At 44.5% G+C, this 13,019-nt stretch overlaps 1 protein-coding gene across 2 annotated transcripts in view; it reads left to right on the top strand.

Annotated features, from left to right (window-relative positions):
* CIMIP1 (ciliary microtubule inner protein 1) overlaps window positions 1-13,019 on the top strand; it is an 81,969-nt gene that overhangs the window by 18,861 nt on the left and 50,089 nt on the right. The window contains exon 4 of one of the 2 annotated variants that reach the window (XM_077929312.1): window positions 5,797-6,175. The exons of the other annotated variant lie outside the window; for it this stretch is intronic. Within the exon in view, the coding sequence (XP_077785438.1) occupies window positions 5,797-5,952 (156 nt within the window). The 3' untranslated portion in view covers window positions 5,953-6,175. Of the gene's footprint in view, window positions 1-5,796; window positions 6,176-13,019 lie in introns of those variants that run through there. 2 annotated transcript variants of the gene reach the window in all.

Here is a 13,019-nt window from a genome sequence, read left to right on the forward strand (position 1 = left end):
GGCAGGAGTCTGAGGAACTGAGGTGGGCAGTGAGAGATGAAGTTTTAGACCTAATAGACAAAATAGGTAAAGGTAAAGGGACCCCTGACCATCAGGTCAAGTCACGGCCGACTCTGGGGTTGCGGCGCTCATCTTGCTTTCTTGGCCGAGGGAGCCAGCGTACATCTTCCGGGTCATGTGGCCAGCATGACTAAGCAGCTTCTGGAGAACCAGAGCAGCACACGGAAATGCCGTTTACCTTCCTGCCGGAGTGGTACCTATTTATCTACTTGCACTTTGACGTGCTTTCGAACTGCTAGGTTGGGAGGAGCAGGAACCGAGCAACAGGAGCTCACCCCGTCGCAGGGATTCGAACCGCCGACCTTCTGATCGGCAAGTCCTAGGCTCTGTGGTTTAACCACGCGTCCCAATAGACAAAATAGAAACTGACAAATTGCTGGGTCTGAATGGCATCCACCCAAGAGTTCTTGAAGAACTCAAATGTGAAGCTTGCTGATCTTCTTTTAAAAAGATATATTATATGACTTGTCTCTGAAACCAGCCTCCATGCCTGAGGACAGGAAAGTGGCCAATGTAACACCAATTTTTGAAAGAGGATTCTGGAAGTTTCAGGCCACTTGGCTTGTCATCTGTCCTGGGAAAATTGGTGGAAAGTATTGTTAAAGATAAAATAGGCAAGCATATAGAAGAACAAGCCTTGCTTTACTCCTTCTCCATGGCTGGAGGCACTTGCTGGAAATCCTAGGAGGGAACAGTGTTGTTGTGCTGAGATCCTACTTGTGGGCTTTCTATGGGCATCTGGTGGACCACTGTGAGAACAGGATGCTGGCCTAGTTGGGCCACTGACCTCTTTCAGCTAGGCTATTTGTGTGTTTTTATATTATTTTCTTAGCTTCTGGTGTAGTTTGTCCAGGGAGAAACCATAATCCCAGGTTCAAACATCACACTAAGCCAATGTTTGTGGTTTGTTGCACATGCTGAGGGGAGGAACAAAGCCATTCTTTGCAGTAAATAATTAACCATGGCTTACCACAATGTGCGGACGCAGCCACTATCTTCTTGCTTCCACGTAAATGTTAACAGCTGTCCTGAAGAGTCAGGAAGAATGTTTTAACCTTTGAAAGATTAGTCTTCATATATACATTTTTGCAGTGTTGTGATATAAATCTGATTTATTGTTGGCGTGGTCTTCTGTTTTCCATATTGTTATATTATTACATGTTACATATATTTATGGGATTGATCTTCATAAAGAACAGGTTATACATTACCTATTCATATATACGTACACTAGTTAAATATTTACCTTGAGGGTTAAACGCATTACTGTTTCTCTACTTCTTTAAGCACTCGTTCTGATCCCCCGTGGGGGTCAAAACTGACTTGTACAAACAGATTTCCAATGGGTTAATGGCTACAACTTCATGCCCACAAGGCAACTGCGGGGTCACATGCAGACACACTCCCTCCATGTTGTGGGTAAACTCAATGTTTCCCCCCACCCACCCCCAATCTAGTACTTGTTTGGACCGGAAGAGAAGGCATCATATTGTGCTTGCAAGACTTCTGTATCAGGGGGCACCATTGCATTTCACGCTCTTACGAAAGAAACTTTTTTCATCTTGGCATCCCTTAAAACAGCTGCCGTCCTCAGTGGGACAGACCCTTCCTCAGCAACTGTGTGGCTTCCAAGTGTCGTCTTCTCACTAGTGGAACTAAGGAGGCCTTTTTGTTCCTCACACGGGGAGTATTTGAACTTGGAGTTGTGATTTTGCTTAATGTAGCATATACCGTGTGAAAGAGCCATAGTTAACTCTAATGGTGGTCCCCCTAGAAATGTTAGCAATTAAATATGAATCATCCGGAGGTGCTTGCACATTGCCCAACTCCCCCCCCCCCCAAAAAAAAACCCTGTATCCATCTTTTCATCTTGCAGAAGAAAATAGTTGTAATGGTATATTCCAAAGAGCGCAAAAACATTTAAGTGTTAACGTGTGCATAAGGCAGACATGGGAAATCCATATTGATTTAAGTGTCTTCTGTAAAAGTGGCATTAAACTAAACACTCTTCCAATTAATTCAGCACTTTGCAGAATTAAATCCCATCGTTGTCAGAAATATAGTCTCAGCTGCTTTGTAGGGACTTTTATTTAAATCTTCAGGGGCTGTCAGTATTCTTTTATTTATGTGGAGCAGTTTGTTTTGAGTATAAACTAGTAGGAACTGCAGCAAAATTTTGCACCATGGGGTGCTTCTATTTAGGGTTCCAGAGAACCAGCTGGGTCTTTTTCCAGGTAGCTGAATTTCATTCCATTCCCCTCCCCCCCCCCCCCCCGGCTTTCTGGTTTTCTTCATCTCAGCAATCCGTCTGACTTCTGCAACCACTGAACATGCTCAAATCTTCCTTAGGCTATTTTGTGGATAGTCCCTCCCTTGATATTCCCCACCACCACCATTATAATTTTTTGTAAGAATGCAGACCTTAAGATTCCCCACCTGCCAATGCCCACCATCTTGTGTGAGAGCAGCTGCCATTTTGGCTGCAGAAAAATCCACGCTTGGAGAATGAGTTCACTGCAGTTGGGATAAGGATAAAGAAATAGACAAAGTTCTACCCAAATATGTGGTTTGAGATTTGTACTCAAGTCCTGAGCTCATCCTTGTCCCCTTGCGGGTGTGGTTGGCAGGGACAAGAATGGGGGACAAGAGACAGTGGACACACCCATTTGTAGCACAAATAAGTTGTTTTTCTCAATACAGAATTGTGCATGCACATCCTCTCTTTTTTCCATATCATTTTTATTGATTTTACAATAATGTTTTCCATTACAATCTCTCCTCTTATATTATACAAATTGGCTTTTTAGGGCCATTACTTCCTTCAAACCTTCCTTATAATTTTCTATCTTTCATTTCAAATTTCTGCATTTTCACTACTTAACCATTGCTTTCAAATAAAAGACAACAAGGCATCATTTTTTCTTATTCTTCTCTGCAGTGATTTTTATACCTTTCCTTACAAAGCTTCTTGCAATCCTACGAACGTGTTTGATTGACTACAATTGTCTTTCAAATAATTTACAAATTTAGTTCAGTCCTTGATGAACTTCTGGTTCCGCTGTTCTCGGATTCTTCCTATCATTTTGGCCAGTTCCGCATACTCCATTAACTTCAATTGCCATTCTTCCTTTGCTGGTAATTCCTCTTGTTTCCACTTCTGTGCTAATAAAATTCTTGCTGCAGTTGTTGCATATAGGAAAAGCTTAGTATCATGTCTGTACCTACAATTCCCAGTAGAAAAGTATTTTAATATATGTATATTTCAACATTTTCTTAATTTCATTATACATCATATCCCAGAAGCATTTCACTTTCTTACATTCCCACCACATATGATAAAAGGTACCTTCTTTTTCCTTACATTTCCAGCAATTGTGCATGCACATCCTCAACCTGCTGCTTTCAGTCTAGTGAGTCTAGTGAGATTTTAGAGCCTCTCATCCACAAAGGTGGACGTGGTAAGCATTTGAGAACCCTTCCCTCGATTAGTTTGTCCACACTTTTCCTCCCTGAACGACTGAAGAAGGAAGCAGTAAATGTGATCTTGGTTTATGCCCACCTACAATGGCACTGGGCAGGTGTTGACACAGGCCTCATTGTTGGGACCATCTCCATCCCTTTTCAAATGGACACATTGGGAAAGAACGCAGAATAGTCGGCGCTGAGCTTTTGTGTTCAGAATGAAACGAGTTGGTGGGAAAGTGCTTTTCAGGGGCACAAGATGTGCGGTAGGTCCAGTTTGTGTGAGGGAAGACCTGTTGTGCATAGAGCTTTAATAAAACTATTTACTGTTCAGTTCCACTGACCTGTTAATCATTAAGAATGTAAGAAGAGCCTCCTGGATCAGACCAGTGGCTCGTCTAGTCCAGCATCGTGTTCTCACAGTAGCCAACCAGATGCCTGTGGGAAGTCTGCAAGCAGCACACTTGAGCCCAAGAGCCCTTTCCCCTCCTGTGGTTTCCAGCAACTCAAATTCAGAAGCATTTCTGGAGGCAGAGCAAAGCCATCTTGGCTGGTCTTCTCCTCCATGAATTTGTCTAATCCTCTTTTAAAAGCATCTGAGTTGGTTAAACCAATAACATTACAGGCCAGGTAGCAAAAGCCTCAGTGTGCAGTGGATATAGAATATAACGTTGTGTGTATACCGGTACAGAGAGCCTTTCCCATTGCGGTGTCTAAACTCTGGAACCATCTCCCAAGAGATATTGATCCGGCCTCCTTCTTTGCTTTTAAGAACGCTCTTCAGACCATTTAATTATGGCAGGCCTTCTTTGTTGTGGGATGATACTTTTTTCCCCCGCCAGGCTGTTGCATCTATGTACATAACCTGCCCTTGGGACCATATGGAAAAGGCAGTTAAGAAACCGATGTATCAGTTTTACCATTGTTTGTTTTGTTTTATAGGGCTGGATTCAGCTAACAGGTCCCACAAGAGCTTACACTAGCCCAAGAGGGTTTTCCCCCGCTCCTCGTGCAGCCTCACTCACCCTCAGTTGGGGGTTTTTTTGGGGGGGGATCAGGAAGACACCCAGAATAGCACGCAGGGGGAGGTGAGGGGGGAATCGTTCCATCTGACAAGTGGAAATGCTTACGCTGATGAAATGATTGCCCTATGTGCGGCATCAAATTTCTCCTAGTGTCAGGGTTATTTTGAATTTTGCAAAGCTTCCTATCATCACTCAGAACCTGCCTTGAGTTTGGTTTGTAGTGCAGAAAGCTGGGCTATATACTCAAAGAGATGGAAGGAAGAAACAATTCCGACCAGGGAAGAATGGAAAACCAAGTTGATGGACTATGCGGAAATGGCAAATTTAACTGGGAAGCTCAGAAACCAAGAGGTCAAGAACTTTAAAAAAAAAGAATGGGATAAATTTATAATTTATTTAGGAGACCATTGTAAACAGATGAAAACATTAGCAGGATTTTGACTGCACACTTGGAAAATAACAAAAACTATGGGCAGTTTAGATGGATAAAAACATTTGGATAACGAACTGATACTGTTAAGTTGTGGGTGAACATATCAGACGACACAGCGATTCTTCAAACAGCTCTTGTTTATTCACAGGCCCAGAACAGAACTGGGCTGAAGGGTCCAGCCAACCTGCTTATATAGAGCTCAACTACAAAGCAACAGTAACAACTTTCTGTAACTATCCAATCACTGAAGGTCACTTTCAATTCCTTATTTGCATATGTGGACCTGAGTGAAAACTATCTACAGTATCCCCCTGCTGGCCCAGGGTGAGAACTTCAGTACATAACAGATACGTAGTTGTAAACATTGTCACTAGGACCCATGGAGGGGATGGGGGGGGGGGGAAGTCTCGAGAATCAGAATAATCTCTTTATATGGATTCTTAATTTACAGTGGTACCTCTAGTTACGAACTTAATTCGTTCCGGAGGTCTGTTCTTAACTGAAGCTGTTCTTAACTAGAGGCGTGCTTTCGCTAATGGGGCCTCTTGCTGCCACTGCACCGCCAGCACACGATTTCCGTTCTCATCCTGGGGCAAAGTTCTCAATTCGAGGTAACTCTTCCAGGTTAGCGGAGTTTGTAACCTGAAGCATTTGTAACCTGAGGCGTTTGTAACTCGAGGTACCACTGTATTTTGTTATTTGTTTATACTCTTTAAAATCTAATAAAAATATTTATATAAAAAAAGAAAGGTGGGACAGACAGATATATATACGTATATGGCCAACTAAATAAATTGCATGCTACCTCCATTTCAGATACACCCATCTCCTCCTGTCCCTCAGACGACACAAGGCTTCATAGGCTGGAGATCCACGGTTCCAGGTCTGGGACTTGAACGTTACTCTAAGATCATAAGCACCAAAGGTGCCTTTTACAAGGACGTGCAGTGGCCAAATGAACCAACCGACTGACTTTGTCCAGCTCCATCAGCTTCCCTCACTTTTATTTCCACCAGCTTTTCAGAGGTTCCCACTCAGTAGGAGAACATACGTATTAAGAATGTGTTTGTCTACCATTTCAGCAGTACTTTTAAGTGAAGGTTAACGATGAGGTTATGTATGGCTTAGGGGTGTTTTATTAAAATCAGCAGTATACAACAGACAAGTGCTCTTTGGGCCTTTTTTGTAACCCAGGTGGTTCTTTGTGATGGAGGAGGAGGAGGAGGAGGAGGAGGAGGAGGAGGAGGAGGAGGAGGAGGAGGAGGAGGAGGAGAAGAAGAAGAAGAAGAAGAAGAAGAAGAAGAAGAAGAAGAAGAAGGACATCATCTAGGAACTCAAAACAGTGTTTTATAGAATTGACTGTCCTCTTCTGAGAACAAATAGCAATTCCTGGCTCAGCCATCCTGTTTATTCAGAATTCATCCCGATTTCCTTGCACAAAAATTACATGGTGGTTCAACCTTTAGGTCCTTATTGAGCACTAGCTTCAGTTTGCTTGCAGGGAGGCTGAGCACTCATTCTGCATTCATCCTGATTGCTTGTGGAGTGTTCTGTGTCTTCCTAGGAATTATTAATTCATCCAGCTTTTCAGTGCATTTCCTTTCCACTTTTCTAACTGCAGAAAGTCACCCCCCACACACACACACATTTAAGTGGATTTGTTGCACTAGAGCAACAGAGAACTTTAATCCACTTTAACTGCAAAAACTACACACACTTCCTCTTTGCCCTGTGGCTAGAAAGCATGGGTCTGAGTGGTTCCTCACTGGTCCTGTTCTGTCTAGGCATGGGTCCCAGCAGTTTTGCCTTTGCCCTGCTGCTTTCTACTGGAAACCCACTTTTTAGCCCTAAATTGGAACACATTGCAATCCAGAGAAAACCCAATTGACGTTTGCTCCCATTCAGTGGTAAACAGCAGGTTTTCCCAGTGGAAAGCAGAGGGGTAAGTGGATGAGCCCCTAAATTTGTGGTGTGCACTTGAATTGCTCCTGCAATATACTTAAGGTAAAGGGACCCCTGACCATTAGGTCCAGTCGTGGCCGACTCTGGGGTTGCGGCGCTCATCTTGCTTTATTGGCCGAGGGAGCCGGCGTACAGCTTCCGGGTCATGTGGCCAGCATGACTAAGCCGCTTCTGGTGAACCAGAGCAGCACATGGAAATGCCGTTTACCTTCCCGCCTATTTATCTACTTGCGCTTTGATGTGCTTTCAAACTGCTAGGTTAGCAGGAGCAGGGACCGAGCAATGGGAGCTCACCCCGTCGCAGGGATTCGAACCGCTGACCTTCTGATCAGCAAGTCCTAGGCTCTGTGGTTTAACCCACAGCGCCACCTGCGTCCCACGCGATATACTTAGCCCTGTTCTAATCAGCTTGCTCACATGAGCTAGCACACACAGAAACTGAGCCATGCATCTCACCAAGCAAGTTATGAATTGTTTCTGCAGCACCTTCTCAATAATCCCATGGTTCTTTGTGGCCGTTATTATTGCATTATCAGCCCAGCAGAAAATCTCCTGCATGGTGGCGGAAGTGGCAGGGTCAGTTGCTGGTGACTTTAGCCTTCTAGAAAAGTTGCAGCGAGCCATTTCCCTCTTCCTGCCTGCAAACGCTTTATTTTAATCTCTTCTTCCGCACCCCTCAGAAACAAACTGACCTTCTCAACATTCTTTCCGAATAACTGAGAAATGATTCAGAGCCTTTGGAAAGAACCCTCAAAGAATGAAAACACTCGCAGAAAACATCCTTCCCCCCAGAGCTAAACATTACTTCTGAAAAAAATGGGAATAATATGTTAACAATCAGACATGATCCCGTATTTATTGGACACAGCGAAGATTCTTGTGGTACAACTTTGGAAGGCTACCCGCGTTCCCGAAGTTACAGTTGGTCGAAAACATTTTTGTGAGTTAGAAGTGGCCCTCCCTCCGCCTCCCAATGCTAACACCGTGTAGCTAGTAACACAATTTATGCAGTAAGACAGCATCATACAACTAACCTATGACACATCAGGTCAATGGCATAGCCACACCCTGTTGGAACATGCCTGGGGGGCACACGCAGCCCCCAGATTGAGACAAACCTCTCCGGGCATCTTCCTGATGAAGCGCAGCCCAGGACATTCACAAATCAGTCCTGGTGCACACCTGTGACACATATCAAAAGACATGTGCATGCTCAGTCAGCAGAGTATAGCAGAAACAATCGTGGAGCGTGAGTGTGTGCATTCCAAGTGTTTATTAAGCCATATATACAGCCATATATACAGCAGAGACATCACCTTGCCAACAAAGGTCCGTTTAGTAAAAACTATGGTTTTCCCAGTAGTGATGTATGGAAGTGAGAGCTCGACCATAAAGAAGGCTGATCGCCAAAGAATTGATGCTTTTGAATTATAGTGCTGGAGGAGACTCTTGAGAGTCCCATGGACTGCAAGAAGATAAAAGCTCTCCATTCTTAAGGAAATCAGCCCTGAGTGCTCACTGGAAGGACAGATCCTGAAGCTAAGACTCCAATACTTTGGCCACCTCATGAGAAGAGAAGACTCCCTGGAAAAGGCCCTGATGTTGGGAAAGATGGAGGGCACAAGGAGAAGGGGACGACAGAGGACGAGATGGTTGGATAGTGTTCTCGAAGCTACCAGCATGAGTTTGACCAAACTGCTGGAGGCAGTGGAAGTCAGGAGTGCCTGGTGTGCTCTGGTCCATGGGGTCACGAAGAGTTGGACACGACTACACGACTAAACAACAACAACAATATACAGGGCAAAGCAATCATGGCGTCCTCTCACATATTCTCCAAGAGAGAGAGAAAGAAAAGTACAAATGTACAGTGCAACGGAAGAGGGATAAGACTGACTTCCGTTCTCACACTTTCCAAGCCTAGAAAGTAAACACTGACATGTGACGTAACAATCACACATCCAGCAACGGAGGAGTGAAATGCTAACACACCCATGAATTTGAACTCATGCAGATGCAACATAGTTTGGGGGGGGGGGGTCTGCCAATTAAAAACAATACCAATACAGATGCAAGCTGGGAAATATCTTGGCTAGAAAACCTTGTTGAAAGAGGAAGATCTACAATAGCCACTGAAAAGACTCCAAAGGTTAGGCACCTCCACACTAAAGGCCCAATTCCTACATTGTGATTTTCTATATCTATCATCTCCTTCATGGTTCACTGCCTTGTCATGGCAAAGGGGCTTGAACAACTCAGAGAAGCTATGAGCTATACCGTGCAGGGCCTCCCAAGATGGACAGGTCATAGTGGTGCTCCTCCATTATGGTGCTGGAGGAGACTCTTGAGAGTCCCATGGACTGCAAGAAGATCAAACCTCTCCATTCTGAAGGAAATCAGCCCTGAGTGCTCACTGGAAGGACAGATCATGAACCTGAGGCTCCAATACTTTGGCCACCTCATGAGAAGAGAAGACTCCCTGGAAAAGACCCTGATGTTGGGAAAGATGGAGGGCACAAGGAGAAGGGGACAACAGAGGATGAGATGGTTGGACAGTGTTCTTGAAGCTACCAGCATGAGTTTGACCAAACTGCGGGAGGCAGTGGAAGACAGGAGTGCCTGGCGTGCTCTGGTCCATGGGGTCACGAAGAGTCAGACACGACTAAATGTCTAAACAATATATCTATCATAGGGATAGATTCAGAAGTCAAATCAAGGGGGCTTCTGGTTCCAATATCAATGACAGGAGAATTTTGCTATTCGGTTTAATTTTGTCTCTTAACTAGGGGCTACTTATTTTCTATGGATCTTCTAGATACATTTATATGTATCCTGAGAATTTCTTGGTTCAGGTTGGGTGGACAGAAGCAGGAGTGGTGGCAGCTTACTACCTTGAAGAGTCAGTTTGACCCTGGGTTCAGACTAACAACAAAAGAACATTGACCTAGGCTTTGGGGTAGGCTTTCTTGACAAGGTAGAGCCAGGCTTCAAATCTCAGCCATGAAGCTCACTGGATGACCTTGGGCCAGTCACTGTCTCTCAGCCTACCCTACCTCCCAGGGTTGTTGTGTGGATTAAACGAGGAGGGGAGAAACCTTGAGCTCCTTGGAGAAAAAGGTGGGATACAGAGGCAACAAATGAATAATATACAATATTCCGTTTTTGGTTTTGCAAAGCCAATACAATTCCAACAATATTTTGCTAACACAACTTGTGCTTTGCTGGTTGCATGTTGTTGTTGTTGTTTAGTCGTTTAGTCGTGTCCGACTCTTCGTGACCCCATGGACCAGAGCACGCCAGGCACTCCTGTCTTCCACTGCCTCCCACAGTTTGGTCAAACTCATGCTTCGAGAACACTGTCCAACCATCTCGTCCTCTGTCATCCCCTTCTCCTTGTTCCCTCCATCTTTCCCAACATCAGGGTCTTTTCCAGGGAGTCTTCTCTTCTCATGAGGTGGCCAAAGTATTGGAGTCTCAGCTTCAGGATCTGTCCTTCCAGTGAGCACTCAGGGCTGATTTCCTTAAGAATGGATAGGTTTGATCTTCTTGCAGTCCATGGGACTCTCAAGAGTCTCCTCCAGCACCATAATTCAAAAGCATCAATTCTTCGGTGATCAGCCTTCTTTATGGTCCAGCTCTCACTTGCGTACATCACTACTGGGAAAACCATAGCTTTAACTATACGGACCTTTGTTGGCAAGGTGATGTCTCTGCTTTTTAAGATGCTGTCTAGGTTTGTCATTGCTTTTCTCCCAAGGAGCAGGCGTCTTTTAATTTCGTGGCTGCTGTCACCATCTGCAGTGATCATGGAGCCCAAGAAAGTAAAATCTCTCACTGCCTCCATTTCTTCCCCTTCTATTTGCCAGGAGGTGATGGGACCAGTGGCCATGATCTTTGTTTTTTTGATGTTGAGCTTCAAATCATATTTTGCACTCTCCTCTTTCACCTTCATTAAAAGGTTCTTTGATTCCTCCTCACTTTCTGCCTTCAATGTTGCGAGCTCCGAGGACAGTGAGAGGGGCCAGCCTCTATGGAGGGGGCTTGCAAACCGACATCATCTGCATATCTGAGGTTGCTGATATTTCTTCCGGCAATGTTAATTTCGGCTAGGGATTCATCCAGCCCAGCCTTTCGCATGTTAAGATCAGCAATTTGAAATTGCAGTGGCCCAGATCCACAGACACAGTCCTTATCAAACGCAGAGTCTCCAATGAAATCCAAGAGACTGCCAACAGACAAATGAACCTCATATGCACATTGGACTAAAAGTTCCGGATTTGGACAACAAAACAGTTGTTAACACTAAGTACAGATTGTTAACACTGGAGTAGATTAATTTTTGCAATTCATCTTGCCCAACTAACTTTAACCTCATCTATCCTTTGGTAGTATGATGCTGTTATAGAGTCCTTTAGCTCGGTAAATCAGTAACTCCACAAAGGATTTTCGTTGCTTAGGGCTGCAATTGTGAGCACAAGCTGTAACTGTAAGCACACTTGCTATTATTTAGTTAGGCATAAAATTTGCATCCTTCCTTAGTGCTGACAACCTTGCAGCCACTTAGCAGAGAATGAAACAGTGAGGTTAGGACAACGACCAAAGAAACCCCACCAAGCCACAGGCAAAACCATACAAACTTGCTGGTGAAAAGCAGATGATTCTGTAATAAGCAGCAAATAAGCAGCAAATAAGCAGCAAATAAGCAGCAAATAAGCAGCAAAAGGGGTCCAAGGCATTGCTAAAAGCAATGAGAGGCAACAGAATGGATTTTGCCTGGCACCTAAAATATATTTTTAAAGGTGCTAGATGTACATTGTTAGGGAAAGCGGTGCATAGTGGGCACCATCAATGAAAAGGCCCTCTCCCTGTAGCTATCTGCCTAGCAGTTTGAAAGCACGTCAAAGTGCAAGTAGATAAATATGTACCACTCCAGCGGGAAGGTAAACGGCGTTTCCATGCTGAAATATACTCAGAGTCGCAAAGTGATTTCATGCTCTTTATTCAGCTCATAGTGGTGAGGAGGAATGAATGAATGTCCCCTCAAAGTATCTGCTTTATATACATTATTTACACAATGGGCTGCACATGATTGGCTAATTCCGGAATTCTACTGTAAGCCAATCAGGTTGTGGATTCACTTCTATCTGGAGCATGATTGGGTAGTTCCTGCCAACCAATCATACTGCTGCATTGTTCTAGGACCAATCAGACTGCTGCATTCTGAATCCTATTGTTCTAGGACCAATCAGACTGCTGCCTTTTGGATCCTATTGTTCTAGGACCAATCAGACTGCTGCAGTTTGGCCCCTATTCAACTCAGTACATAACACATGCGCTGCTCTGGTTTGCCAGAAGCAGCTTAGTCATGCTGGCCACGTGACCCGGAAGCTGTACACCGGCTCCCTCGGCCAATAAAGCGAGATGAACACCACAACCCCAGAGTCGGCCATGACTGGACCTAATGGTCAGGGGTCCCTTTACCTTTACTTTTATGGAGGAGGGTTAATCACAATTGTGGCAGATTGTGGACCTTTTTGAGGAGAGCAAACCTTACCAGAGGCAGTCATGCTCTGAATGCCAGTTGCTGGGAACCACAGGAGGGGTCCTGCTGCAGTCCTGATCTAGATTGCGGGGGCAGACCTGCAACTTGCATGGCAGAAAAGGCTCCCAGTTGCAGATACAAGAGACTTGTTCCAAAGCAGGACCGCAGTGGATCTGGCAGACAAAGAGCTAAAGCCCCACTACCATCCCCTTGCCAGAGTCCTGATTTAGATCAAGCCCTCATGCCAGCATCTCAGTAAGAAAATGTACTTTGGCCTTCAGTTGGACTTGCTTCTGAGTAAATATGCTTAGGATTGTGCTGCACATAACCTAAACCTCTGGGGGATTTCCTGAATCAAAAATTAATAAAAGTAAGCCTTTCCGGTTTTTCTTCTTCTCTCTCTCTGTTTTGGGGGGAGAGATTTTCTTTTGAGTGACTCCCCTGCCCCCGCCAGCCAGATTTGGCAGCAATTCTCTTTCAAATATATTTCATCACTAACCAGAGCTTCTAACATGACCTTCTTGTGGTGTGTGTGTGT

The sequence above is a fragment of the Podarcis muralis genome, chromosome 5 (genome assembly GCF_964188315.1).
Source record: "Podarcis muralis chromosome 5, rPodMur119.hap1.1, whole genome shotgun sequence".
Taxonomy (NCBI): domain Eukaryota; kingdom Metazoa; phylum Chordata; class Lepidosauria; order Squamata; family Lacertidae; genus Podarcis; species Podarcis muralis.